Source organism: Crocuta crocuta, unplaced genomic scaffold (assembly GCF_008692635.1).
Source record: "Crocuta crocuta isolate KB4526 unplaced genomic scaffold, BGI_CrCroc_1.0 scaffold113, whole genome shotgun sequence".
Classification (NCBI taxonomy): domain Eukaryota; kingdom Metazoa; phylum Chordata; class Mammalia; order Carnivora; family Hyaenidae; genus Crocuta; species Crocuta crocuta.
In genome coordinates this window covers 2,403,621-2,418,249 of record NW_027530368.1, presented here as the reverse complement: position 1 = coordinate 2,418,249, position 14,629 = coordinate 2,403,621, and the positions used below count along the sequence as shown (strand labels likewise).

General features: G+C 45.9%; 1 protein-coding gene across 4 annotated transcripts in view; it reads right to left on the bottom strand.

Moving 5' to 3' along the window:
• Positions 1-14,629, bottom strand: part of SFXN5 (sideroflexin 5) — a 114,051-nt gene that overhangs the window by 86,357 nt on the left and 13,065 nt on the right. For 3 of the 4 annotated variants that reach the window (XM_077766291.1, XM_077766294.1, XM_077766293.1), the window contains exons 2-3: positions 13,697-13,765; positions 448-525 (exon numbers count right to left, since the gene is read on the bottom strand). In XM_077766291.1, the coding sequence (XP_077622417.1) occupies positions 448-525; positions 13,697-13,765 (147 nt within the window). The remainder of the gene's footprint in view (positions 1-447; positions 526-13,696; positions 13,766-14,629) is intronic. The other variant, XM_077766292.1, reaches the window with a different exon arrangement.

Here is a 14,629-nt window from a genome sequence, read left to right as displayed (position 1 = left end):
CTGCCTTTGGGTGTCTCTTGCCTTATCAGCCTCCATGCTTTCCCCCAAACCCAGGGGATGGGAGAGAGCTGATTGTATCCTTCAAAAAGCCAGAAGTCCAGGGGCGCCTGGGTGGCTTAGTCGGTTAAGCGTCCGACTTTCGCTTAGGTCATGATCTCGCGGTTCGTGGGTTCGAGCCCCGCATCGGGCTCTGTGCTGACTGCCAGCTCAGAGCCTAGAGCCTATTTCAGAGTCTGTATCTCCCTCTCTCTTTGACCCTCCCCTGCTCATGCTGTCTCTCTCTCTCTCTCTCCTAGAAATAAATAAAAAAAAAAAAAAGCCAGAAGTCCACATGTCTATGTAGCAGTAGTATCAGTGGATAAAGAAGGGAAGGGAGGTGGTTCTGGATGCAGGGAAAGGGTTGCGACTTTGCCACCTTCCTTCCCCTTCTACCTCCAGGAGAGTTACCTGTTCATTGGTGACCCCTGGGCGCAGGGTCCCATGCTTATAGTCCTCCAGCAGCTGCACAGCCTCTCTGAGACGTCTCTGCAGGGGAAAGAAAACAGACATTCAGGGGCACAGGTCCAAGGCTCCTGCAACTCTTTTACTTGCAAACAATAAAGAAGGGTACACTTTAAATGTCCTTCCACAGGGATATGGCCAAATGACAGTGGTATAATAATACTAGGGAACAATATTTAACAGTTTAAAAAAGTGAAGTAGATCTGCATGTGATTCCATCTCCAATATATTTTTTTGAGTGAGAAAGTGAATTGCAGAACCATATGATGCCATTCATTATACTAAACAAACAAAGCCCACACACACATAGAAAACAATATTTTTCTATGAGAATATTTAGTGTATAAATGCATCAAAAAACTCTAGAAGGAGACTCCCCAAACCAGTGACAGGGGTTGCCTTGGGGTAAGAGGAAAGGGTCCAGACTTGGCAAGGGGTGTCAGAAGGAAATTTAATCTTAATTGTAATATTGAAAGTTTTTATAAAGAGAACATATTTATATAATACTCATAGAATTTCTTTTCAACAGTCTAAAAACACCAGCAGAGATTTACATACTAGAGTACATATGGCTACAGTAACTGGTGGAGGGGGGAAAGAGGAAGGATAGAATTGTATCATTTGTAAAATCTTAAAAGCTAAAGGGACAGCAACAGTGACTGAAGGCAGGCAGCCTTTGCCCACCAAAATATTTGTTTAAGAATATTCATAGCAGCACTATAAAACAGCTCCAAACTGCAAACAATCCAAATGTCAATAGTAGACTGGACAGGTAAATTGTAGTATATTCACACATGGAATATTACCCAGCAATGTAAAAAGCAAACTACAGATACATGTTACAACATGAATGAATCTCACAGACATAAAGTGGCAAAATGGATTTTCCAAAGATGGACACTCCAATATCTGCCACCCCCCACCCTCTTTTAGAACACTTCCACATGCCGGTCAAGAGGTAGAGTCCATGTTTGCTCTTGCTGATCCTGGGCAGGGCTTCGTGACTGCCGCCACTAATGGAGTATGGCTGAGGTCAGGCTACGTGACTTCCGAGGCTATGTCTAAAAATGCTTCGCACTTTGACATTGTTCTCTCGGGATGGCTGCTCTCTTGGAACTCAGCCATCATACCGTAAGGAAGTCCGAGCAGCTTCTGGGGAGACGTGCCTGGATGGGAAGTGAGGCTGTGGCCCGTGGCTACAGTTGAGCTATCGGGTGACGGTCAGCTCACCCACCACGCAAGTAACCCATCTTGAAATGGACTTTCCAGCCCCCCATCAAGCTGCCCTAGCAGATGCTGCATGGAACGGTGATGAAACATCCCCTGTAAGCCCTGCCCAAATGGAAGATCAGTGAGCAAAAGAACCGAGGGTTGTTATTTTAAGCCACTAGATTTTGGGGTGACTTATGAAAGCTGAAATACATAATGAAAAGCAAAAGAAGTCAGATGCCAAAGAGTATGTATAAAGTTCCAAAACAGGCAAAGCTAATCTAACCAACCTGGTGGAGGTCATGTTACTTTTTGGGGGGGGAGGGGGAGGGCAGGGTGCTGACTTGGAAAGGGCATGAGGGAACCTTTGAGGTAATGGAAATATTCAATGTTTTCATCTGAGTGGTGGTTATATGGGTATAAACATAAGTCAAAATGCATTTTGCCATAAATTTAGGATTTGTGCATTCTATCATATCTAGGCTGTACCTCAAGAAATTAACAAGAAACAAATAACAATCAAGGAAGGCAGCCTATGTCAAAGTCAGATGAGGCACCCAGACATCAGGGTTGCTGCCCAGTGAAGCTGCCCTCCTGTTTTACTTTTTATAATTTTGACTGATTGATTGATTGAGAGTGTGAGCAGGGGAAGGGGCAGAGGCAGAGAGAATCTTAAGCAGGTTCCATGCTCAGCCCAGAGCCTGACGTGGGGCTAGATCCCACAATCCTGGGATCATGACCCAAGCTGAAATCAAGAGTCTGTCGCTCAGGGCCTGAGCCACCCAGGCGCTCCTATTCCCCTTTTGATTGAAGAACAAGGCTGGCTGAGCATGAATGCAGAGAGACCTCAACAGAAGCCCCTTGGTCTAAAGGCAGGATGCAGCACCAGGAAGGGCACCCAGTGGGGCAGACAGGGTGTTTGCTGAGCCAGCTGACGGGCAGTCCCATAGGATAGGACATGAATAGCCACCTCCTGAACTGCAACAGCAGGCCTAACTGCCGGCCCGGACAAGCCAGCCAGGCCACCCGACCCATCGGGCCTGTGTGTGAAGTTTCTGTGGCCAACGCTGGTCTAACTCAGGGCATCGTGGGGCCAGGGAAACTTCTTAACTTAGGAGCAACCTGACTGCTGGGAAGTACCTCCCCTCCCGTTTCAAATGTATGTATATCTACACCAGGATTCCAGAGTCCCTTCCCAGAACCGGTTTCCAAAGTAGAGATAGCTTTGTGAGGGTTTTCATTGCAGGGGGCCCCAATTAATGCATGCTGTTTAGAGAAAATGTTAGAAAAGAAATAGATAAGCACAAAAGATCATTTTAAATCACTCATAAACATACCACTGAGGTAACTACTGAAGAAGTGAGGATGGTTTAAGAAAAAAAAAAAGTGAGGATGATTCTCCTTCTAGATGTAATGCATTTGTTTTCCAACAAAATGGGATCAGGCTGATTGTTTCAACTTGCCTAAGGTCACACAGCTAGAAAGTGGGAAGTTCAGTCTTTGTAGCCGGAGCTCAGTCGAGCCCTTGCTCTGTGCTCCCAACACACCGCAAGCCTCATAGTGATGCGGGCGAGCCCCCCACCCCGAGCCTGCTTCCTCCCACGCCACAGCCTCTGCCATGGGACAATGAATGCTCTACTTTCCAGTGCTGAATGGTGAATGGCCCCGTGTTCTCATTATTTTCCCACTCCAGGGATTCTCCCAAGTTCCTATAACAACCTGGCCACATTCCATCTCATTTGACACCATCATCAAAGAGAGGCCTCCTGCCACAAGAATAAGTTCCAAAGAGCCCTGATCTTGGCAAGGGTTGAGGGAGAACTAAATCCCAAGTTCCTGAAGACAATCAGGACTGGAAGAAGCTAGAACATGCTTTGCTGTTGCTGGGCCTTCCTAACCCTCGGCCAGGCCCCTCCGTCAGAGGCTGAGGGGCTGGGGCCGCAGGCCCTGCTGTGGGACAGCCAAAGGGGACCTTCCGAGTTCCCTGAGGCCTGCCTGTTCTGGGGGCTGGGCTCTTCACGATAGAGAAGGAGGCTGTTATCCAGGAGACTTGAGGGATGGGAAGAGCGTCTCCTTGCTTTAAACCCTCCTCTCACTCCCATGCATTGTGCGCTTGACGGAAGAGCTCTGGGCACTTGAGGGGTGGAGAAAGCTGAAGGTCCGTGGCGGGGTGAACTTTGCAGGAAGTCTTTTCAGCCAGGAACAAACAGGCAGCCAGGCCCTGAATGCAAAGGCATGGAGTGACAGATGTAAGGCTGCAGGCCCTTCTCTAGAGCCCTGGGCCAGGGGGAGGGACGGCCCGGGTTGCTTCCCAGCCTCCCTCATTGGCTTGCCTGCCTCTTGCTAACCTGCCAGGTGTCACCTTGAGGTTGTCTCCTTGGATTTGATGGGGGCATGGTCTCCAGAAGATCCTTCTGGAAACCCTGGCACCTGGGAATTCAGCTCCAGGGCAGAGAATTTAAACAGAGGAGAAGCCTGGCCCCAANGACAGTACTGGGGACAGAGGGACCCAGGAAGGAAAGGACCCAAAAAGGAATGCTGGGGAATGAGTTATCAAAAACAAACAAAACTAAATTTGGGGCACCTGGGTAACTCAGTTGGTTGCGCATCTGACTCTTGGTTTCAGCTCCAGTCATGATCTTGCTGTTCATGAGTTCGGGCTCTGCATCAGGCTCTGCTGACAGTGCAGAGCCAGTGTGGGATTCTCTCTCTCTCTCTCTCTCTCTCTCTCTCTCTCTCTCTCTCTCTGCCGCTCCCCTGCTCATGCTCTCTCTCTCTCAAAATAAATAAACTTAAAAAATTTTTAAAAACAACAAAGGAAACTAATCTTTTTTGGCAGAGGGTATGATAGCCCACCCTCAAACTAAATGCAGACTGTAATCCCTGCCTGGCTAAAAGAGAGGGTGTCAAAAATGATATCAATATTTATCATAAGAGTATTTAATACATTAAACACATGTTGGCAGTGGTAGCACCTGACCAGGATATGAGTAGCACTCAGAAATATTTCACCCCCACAACTGGTAAAGGGACAACCCACCATCTGGGTAGTGCCTGCATGTTGCCACCTCCTGGTCTTGCCCATACTGTTTGCTTTATCGGGACACTCTTGGTCCCCAACAGTCTACGACCATCCCCATCGATCCTTCCAGGCTCACAGCCATCTTCTCCATGAATCTGCCAGAAATGTTCTCCCTCTCCTCTCAATAGTCAGCACATTTATTGGGTCTGCATCTCTCTGAGGTCCCTGACCACTGAAGTACCCATATGTCCCTGTTATCTGTCAGAGATTGCACAGTGCAGGGACCAAGGGGCTGGTTTTAGGTACTTTGCAGATCCGCAGGACCCACTCACCTCTGTCCCTCTTAACACGGGGCCACATGTAAGAGGGATTTAACAAAAAATGAGTGACTGGGGTTGCTGGGGGGAGAGGTGAAGGGTATGGTCAGGGTTAGGAATCCAACTTCCAAAGCCACAGACCAAAGTCCCTTGATGGTGATGCTGATTTGACAGAATCCCAGAATTGCAAGAGACTGCACTATTTACACAGGATGTAGATAAGAATACCCCTTGGCATATATCTTTCATAGATCCATCTAGGCCACCAACACCCCATCTGAAATAATCAGGGCCAGAAAAAAGGAAGGGCATTTCCATGTCCAGGGTCACAGAGTGTGTGGGAGGCACCTAGGAACCTCAAATCCCCTCAATCCAGTGCTGGGACATTTCTACAAGACATCAGCATGGACGGGGCACCTAAGTGGCTCAGTCCATTAAGCGTCCAACTTCTGCTTAGGTCATGATCTCATAATCCGTGAGTTTGAGCTCCACATCAGGCTCTCTGCTGTCAGTGCAGAGCCTGCTTCAGATCCTCTGTCCCCGTCTCTCTCTGCCCCTCCCTCACTCTCTCTCTCAAAAATAAATAAAAACATTAAAAAGAGACATCAGCATGGAAGACCCTCCTGTCCTCATAACAGTAACTGAAAGTAGGATCATCTCCCAGTGATTTCACAGCAATGCCTGCACCCCCCAAAGCTGATGCCTACTGGGGCAGGGCACCCCAGGTAAGAGAAGGAAGAGGCTTCCTTACTCTCATTCAAAGCCAGACCCAGCCCAACACAGAGAAACTGAAGCACTGAAACATGGGTATTTTAGGCAAAGTGGAGAGTTTGGAAGTCCCATAGCTTGCGGAACTGAAAATTTAAAAAAAAAAAGAAAAGAAAAGAAAAAGGAAGAAAAACCACAAAAACCAGCATCTAGGGCTAGGGGAGAATGAATTGGCAAGGGGGTACGCGTGAGAGAACAGAGCAGGGATGGCTGGTGGGGGAGCAGGGGGAGGTGGGGGCAGCAGCTATGTCACATCATGCCTTAATTGCTCAGTCTCTGACTGTTCTCATCTGAGGGGTCAGTCTTGCACTTGCCCAGCGCAGAGCCATGCATTCTCACCTCACCAGAAAGACTGCTTGACTCATTCTTACTGTGGTTCCAAATGCTGGGACTTGCAGAAGATAATGACTTATATAGAGACAGAGTCCTGAGTCCTTCTCTTGTCTTCCCTCAGCCTTCCTATACCCTCCTTGTTCCTTCCCAGTAGTCCTGGGGCCCCCAGGGTAAGACGTCTGTGCTAAGATTGGCCCTTGGCTCCCCCCAGCCCCAGGCTATCCTCAGGGAGGCCCAAGGGAAGGGGAAACCAGGGACATAAGGAGGAGGCTCTGCTTTCCCTGTAGCTGACCTCTGATCACCTTCAGGGGGCCCTTGAGAGGTAAACCCATATAATTCTGGCAGCATGACAGGAAGTATAACCCTTCAGAAGAGAAATCTGTCCAGCTACCCAAGAGCTTTAGAAACAATCATGGCCTCCAGTCTAGATAGCCTATTCTTAGAAATTTATTCTAGAAAATAAATGTAGCTGAAGTGAAAAGCGATAGGTTTGAGGCTATTTTTCTTGGAAAGAAGCAAAAGATAGGAAATCAGCTATGGTGTTAGATCTAAGTGTCTAACAGGGATGCTTATTTAGACTTTAAAACTTGAGGGGCGCCTGGGTGGCTCAGTCAGTTAAGCGTCCGACTTCGGCTCAGGTCATGATCTCACAGTTCATGGGTTCAAGCCCCGCGTCGGGCTCTGTGTTGACAGCCAACTCAGAGCCTGGAGCCTGCTTCTGATTCTGTGTCTCCCTCTTTCTCTGCCCCTCTCCTGCTCATGCTCTGTTTCTCTCTGTCTCAATAATAAATAAACACTTTTTAAAAAAATCTTAAAAAACCAGACTTTAAAACTTGATTTTAAAAAATTATAGGGGCACGTGGGTGACTCAGTCAGTTGAGCATCTGACTTCAGCTCAGGTCATGATCTCACTGGTTTGTGAGTTTGAGCCCCACATGAGGCTTGCTGCTGCTGTCAGACTGACAGCCCACTTTGGATCCTCCATTCCCCTCTCTCTGCCCCTTCCCTGCTTGCACTCTCAAAAATAAACATTTAAAAACAAACAAACAACTAATTATAAAGACTTGGAAATGAGTGAAAAAAGCAAATAAAAAGTGTTCAGTGTAATAGTATGCCAAAAATGCATGCAGATAGGCAAGAACTTAAAGTGTATAAAGGTACTGACATTTGGTTCCCTTCCCTTATGTTCATGTTTTGTTTCTTAAATTCCACATGTGGGTGAAATCATTGTGATATTTGTCTTTCTCTGACTGATTAAAAATAATATAAACACAGAGTGGGAGACAAACCATAAGAGGCTGTTAAATACAGAGAACAAACTGAGGGTTGCTGGAGGGAGTGTTGGAAGGAAGGAAGGGCTAAAGGGGTCAAGGGCCCTTAGAGGGCACTTGTTGGGATGAGCACTGGGTGTTACACGTAAGTGATGAATCACTAAATTCTACTCCTGAAATCATTATTCCTCTATATGTTAACGAACTTGAATTTAAACAAAATAGTAAGTTGTCACTAGGAAGCTATCAAAGATCTTATAAACAGGATGAAAACTATAACTGTTTACAAAGCTGTATTAGGTAGAAGATAATGCTATAAATTCAGGCACTATTTCAGTTTCTGTAAAAATCCCAAAGAGGGATAAACAAGCTTTATGTTTACTCTTACATTTTTATAAATAATCAATTAAAAAATTGAATAAAAAATATACTGACATTTGGATATTTTCGAATAAATATTCTATTAAAGATGTTAAAATTAGAATATCAGATGTTGTCTAGAAGGCATTTAAATAAATGGACATTCACAAAGGGATTAAGAGTACACTTACCATGATGAGCACTAAGTAATACTCAGAATTGTTGAATTACTATATTGTACACCTGAAACTAATATAATGCTGTATATTAATTATACTGATTTTTTATTAAAGTGTAGAGAAATATTATAATTAAAAAGTAGTTGATAAAACTAACAAATAAATGGACCTCCAAACTCACTATTATTGGGACTTGTAAATTGATATAATCTTGGTACCGCTTGGTATCAACTACAGGGCAATTTGGCAATATATATGAAAAGCCTTAAAATGTCTTCCATTCAGAGGGGTGCCTGGGTGGCTCAGTCAATTAAGCATTCAACTCCTAATTTTGGCTCAGGTCACGATCTCACAGTTCGTGAGATTGAGCCCCGTGTCAGGCTCTGTGCTGGCAGTGCAAGGCCTGCTTAGGATTCGCTCTCCCTCTCTCTCTGCCCCTCTCCCCCTCACACACACTCTCTCTCTCAAAATAAATAAAAATTTTTGAAAAACATTAAAAAAGTCTTTCAGAAATTCCACTTGTAGGAATTTATCCAAAGAAAATAAAGAGAAATATGGGGAGGTTTATGTACATGGGTATTTGTTACAGTATTACTTATAATGGCAAAAGACTTGAAACCATCCAAGTGGTCAACGATAGAGAAAACTATTAAGTGCATTATAGAATAATCACAAAATGGATTACTATGTGGTCATGAAATATATTTTGAAATACATTTAATAACAAGAAAAAATGTCCATGATATACTGCATGGAAAAAAGAGTATATATTATGTATACATACATATTATGTAAACATATTTATCATATATGATTCCCTCTATACATATTCTATATAAAGATATATATATACACACACACATATTATATAAATCATCCTAATTTTGTACATATGCATATACCAAAATGTCAATGGTGATTATTTCTGGCAGGCGGGATTATGGGCTGTTTTTATTTTCTTCTTTAGACTTTCACATATTCCAGTATTTAGGGATTACTACCAGAATCATATCACATCAGAAGGCACATAATGTCAGTTTTTTCATGGCTAGTGAAGTTAAGTTTGGCCATCTGGTTAAAGGGGTGTCCTCCAAGCTCTTCACAGTAAAGATAACTTTTCCCCTCTGCTAACAAATCTTCGGGGCGAGACTCACTTGCAAACATCTGGATATCCTGTTTCCCTACAACTCATTACTCTATGCAAGCAGTATCCATAAGAGATCCTGGTCAGAGGCAGTTATTTCATGGAGGGTTACACAATGGCTATTTCCTGCTACATTTATCAGCTGACATTCTTCTGTGAAGATGAGCTTCCCTCTCCCACACTTCTAGTGGACTGTGGACTGATGGATTTCTCCTCCTCCTTCCTGTTGCCATTATTGACCCCTGCATTTATTATCACCACTATTATTATCATTCTTCAATATGTTATAACCTATTGTATTCTTCTTAACATTCAAATTCTCCCAAATGTGACTGGTGGGTTTCCCTTCAAGCCAGTTCCTGTGTCTTCATTCTTTGGGCACCCTCCCATATTCTGTTGCAGTTCCTCTTGCCCCAGATATAGATTTGACCACCTCTCCAAGAAGCCCCAGTTTCTGTCAGTGGGTATTGGGATTTAGAAACCAAGATCTGAGTGCTAAATGTGTTTATGACCAGATGTCATTGCTTCTAGGCTCTTTCATTGAAAAGAGCCAGGAAACCGGGAAATATAAACACAATGTGTATGTGTATTAAGTCATGAGTTTATATCCATACCTCCAATTCAGTACAACATCAAGTAGTTCTTTGTCCTTTCCCCTGCTCCAGATTTGTGCCTTCCTACTTCCACGGTGAGAACCCTGGTTCCCAACATCAATATAATTTCTTATCTATTCTGTCCTACAATACACCCCAAACAGTTTCAGATTACTACACTAATCCTGAGTCTGTGTTATTAACACTATTGCAGATAGTTTTCTCTGCCCTTCGGGATGATAATCTGTCAACCATTGATTCCCTTTAATAATTATTGAATTCAGAACAGCAAATTCCTTTCATCTTCAGTCCAAAGTTAAAAGTAACTTCAGGGGCGCCTGGGTGGCTCAGTCAGTTAAGTGCCTGATTTTGGCTCGGGTCATGATCTCACAGTTCGTGGGTTCGAGCCCTGCATCGGGCTCTCTGCTGTCAGCATAGAGCCTGCTTTGGATCCTCTGTCCTCCGCCTACATTCTCTGTGTCTCTCTTAAAAATAAATAAATAAACTTAAAAAAAAAAATAAATAAATAAAAGGAAGTTCAGTGTCAGCTGGTACAACCTTGCCCTTAGAGGTCTAGGTCTCATTCCATGACCTCGGTGGAAAGCCAGTGGTGGGGGTTCTGCCAACTCCTGGTGGTTTGCTTCCTCGGGTCTGATCCCATACACACTGCACCCTGACCAGAGACTCATAGCCCCTCAAGATCCCCCCAAAGAATCTACTCTTGCAGAGATTTCACAAACCAGGCAGACTTCACTGACAACTTCCCAGGAATGGGCAGAGGGGACAAAAGTGCACCATGTCAACAAATTTCACAACTCAGTGGGCCTGACCAGTCACAAGAGAGCCCCAGCCACTGGCCTCTCAGCTCATCTGGATGCTCGCTCCCCTTCCCACTGTTTCACCCTCTTCTTCCTTCTCTCTCTCTAAGCATGATCAAGAAGCACAATTCTTCCCCCTCTGTCAAGCAGACCAACGCCTTCCTCCTCTGAAGCCTTGTTTAAGAAATTCTTATGACAAAGACAGCCTTCTTCCTAAGAGAAACTATGGTGAATAAAATTTCCTCTGCCTCATCACACATATAAGGGTTGGAATCTTCTACAAGCGTGGTCAGTTATAAATGTCAAACAAATCGCTGCAAAATTCTCTCAAGAGGAGTCTTTCCATAGACTCAGCTAATGCCTCTCAGAACCAGGTCACCAGATGGCTCACATGGCCCAGGATCTTTCTACCTGAAGAACCTCTGGCTTCCAGAACCACCTCCTCATGTCTCCACAAACCTATTACCCTCAAAGGCAAGCAGACCTGTCTGGATCTCTTCCAGCTGGGTGGTTACCACACCATACTTGCTCCCAGAACACTGGCCAAGGGTCTGGGAGAGAAATAGTGCTCTGTACCATGAACCATGGTCTGTGGACTGAGCCTGGCAGAGGGGAGTGTGGCCCTCCTGGCTGTGCTACAGTTCATGGGGGAGAACATCAGGTAAGAGACTCTCCTCTCAGCTTCTAACTTCTTGCTTCCATGCAGATGGCTTTGCTAAGCAACCTGCCTGCACTAGAGCCAGTGAAGGCCTGGAGACCCCACTCATGGCCCTTCCAGAGCTTTTAGGGCTTAGAAGATGATCTTCGTTGGGCAAAAGCTTTCCAAAAGGCCAGCATGTGGTGCCGGAAATAGTCCCGACCCAAGGTGCAGGGGAGATCCAGGAGGTGTGGGTCTTTCTGGGAAGCCTTTCAGAATCTTTGATGAGGGGAGGGGGACATGTGAATTTTGAAAACTGTTCCAAAATTACTGTTGTATTGGTTATTTTCTAGTCAGTAAATAGTTAGGTTGCTTTGACGTGTCAATTGCTGATAGGGGAAACAGGTCAAAAATGGTTTAGTGAGGTACAGGAATATTGGGGCCTTTCAAAATGCAAGAGACATGTGGTACCAGGAGGAGAGTGGGAAATGAAATGGTCTGGGAGTGAGAAGAGGGGGGACAGGAGAGGAAGGAGGGGTGAGTCCCCTGGCACAGCTGTCATGCTGCCCTGCAGGCACCCATCCATCCCCAAGGCCCCTGCCTCCTTGTGGTAATCTGGGGAGCACGAAGTACTCCTGACATCCCGTCGTCCTCCACCATTTCTCACTGTGTCTCAACCCCATCATTAGCACCCCTATCCTTCGAGTTAAGCACGGGCCTCTAGGACCTTCTGCACCAAGCAGGTGGCATTTTTGTCAGAATTCATGTTACAACTGTATCTGGTTTTGCACTGTTCTGGAGCTTTCTAGAAAGACACATCACCTAGGCGAGGTAAGCAGTTTCTCTAGCTTGGTGCTTTCCCAAATTTTTGTGTAGCCACATTGATTACTCCTCAGGAGAATCCAGACAGAGCCCAGAACCTAAAGCCTTGCGCTTACGAGGCGGTAGACCCAGAGGGGCAGGTAAAGTCAGCCAGTGAAATAGCGGAGCCCTTTGTTCTCACTGACATGCCGTAGGAAACCACATCAGGGTAATTCCCACATTTCATGTTACTGGGCTGCATTCCCCACTGGGGATGGTTCTAAGCCCAGGTGCCCACAAGCCCTTGTGCTTCTTTCCATCATGGCTTTGACCTCCCAGAGGGATCAACTCCAGGGCAAAAGCAAACCAATCAATGTTCGAGAGAAGATGTGCGGAGAAGTGCTGGCTACTCGGTGAGCCAACTCAAAGGCTCAAGACCTTCCTCGGAGTATATGGGGGCCCCAGCGCGGGAGCCCGAGCCTTCTGCCCGCTGAGTAATCTTGGGATCATTACCTGGACGAGGCGTGAACTGTCTAAGAATAGCGGTTCCAGAGACAAGCTTACCTGGGTTCATACACTGGCTCCACCACTGGCCAGCACCATGTGCATGAGATTTAACTTCTGTCTGTTTCCTCATCTGTAAAATGGAACTTAGAATAACATCTACCTCATAGGGATGTTTTGAGTTGATCAAAACACTGCCCTGTTCACAGTAAGGGCTTAATAAATATTTACTTTTTTATATGTGTGCATGCATTGCTACACACATAAAAAGGCTATAAAGACATACTTCTCATGATGGCTGAAATAGACTTGGCAATAAATTTAAATGTGACGATACCACATGTTGGTGAGGGTGTGGAGCAGCTGGAACATTGCGATGGGATGTTAAATGCAGAGCCACTCTCAACAATGGTTTGGCAGCTTCCTATGAAGCTAACCATACACTGACCACACTTACCGTATGAACAAGCGACCCATTCCTAGTTACTTACTCAAGAGAAATGAAAACATACGTCCACACAAAGAATGCTCATAGCATTTTATTTACAATAGCTCTGAAGTGGAAACAGCCCAAGTGTTCATCAACAAGTGGATGGATACACACATTCTGGAACATCCTCTCAGTGGAATACTACTCAGCAATAAGGAGTCATGAACCAATGATACAAGCAGCAACATGGATGAATCTCAAAAACATTACACTAAGGAAAAGAAGCCAGACACACAAGGCTACGTGCTGTAGTATTCCATTCATATGGCATTTAAAACAGGAAGACAATATGGACAGAAAACAGGCGAGTGGTTGCCAGAGGCTGGCAGGAACAAGAGAGATCAACTTTATAAACGGGCATGAGCAAACACGGGCGTGTTCTACAGCTTCATGCTGATGGTGGATACATGACTGAATATGTTTGTCGAAATTCAGAATGGTAAACTATACCTTAACAAACCTAACATTACCCAGAGCAGGAGGGAACTGGGTAGGGAGAGTATATAAAGGATACTTTCTCATTTAAACATACCTATGCCATGTGATCTTTTCTAATGAGCATGTCATACATGTGCTGGGTAATAACTTTATTAGAGTTCGAAGTAATAATGATGCGATATAACTACCTTGAAGGGACGTCATAAGATGCAAACGGAATGAGACAATGTGTATAAAGCATACACGCAGTTGACCCATGGATCTTCTAAAGGGACCAGGGGCCTCTACTGAGAGTGACACCCAGGACTTACCTCAGTGACAAAGAGTGTGCGAGGATCAATGATATCCAAGAAGTGCCTGAAGCGGCCGTAGAAGGATGTCTGGGGAAGGAGGTGGGAGAGGAGAGCAGGTCAGCTGCTGTCAATCAGCCTCTAGTGCCCATGGACCATGCCCCGCAGCCTACACTTATTATTGGTCCCACCGTCCCCAGGACTCCCCTGTGATGAGTGCCAATGAGACCTTGCTTCTCGATGACCTGAGGGCCTCCTGGGTCTGAAGGCTTTCTAAAGTCAACCCATAAAGACCACTCATTAAGACCCTCAGTTGGGGCGCCTGGGTGGCTCAGTTGGTTAAGCGTCCGACTTCGGCTCAGGTCATGATCTCACAGTTCGTGGGTTTGAGCCCCGCATTGGGCTCTGTGCTGACAGCTAGCTCAGAGTCTGGAGCCGGCTTCAGATTCTGTGTCTCCTTCTCTCTCTGACCCTCCCCTGCTCATGCTGTCTCTCTCTCTCTCTCAAAAATAAATAAAATATTAGAAAAAAAAAAAAGACACTCGGTGACTGTCCCAGCTGCTCTTCAAAGTGCCTCACATTTTCCTTCCACTTCCTGAATTCCCGGAGATCCACTCCCAGCTTCCCATAGCTCCCAAGCACCCATGAACATACAGGCTAAAGGTGAGGCCCGGGCGAAGCCTCCTCCCGGCGCTCCCTGTCCCCCACAGCCTCCCTGCCTCCCTCTGGTCATCTCCAGAGAGGGAGGGTCCCCCTTCAAGGTCCAGCTCAGGCTCTGTCCCCAGGGGAAAGCTCCCCACAGGCGAAGCTCAAGCATGACAGTGCCCAGCCCTCTCCCCTCCTACCTTCTTGTACCCATAGCTCTGGAGCTGCTGTGAGGCCCAGGATAGGAGCCTGCCTGCCCTGGCCTCACCCCAGAGCAGAGGCCCCAGAAAAGCAGGGCTTTGTGCAAAG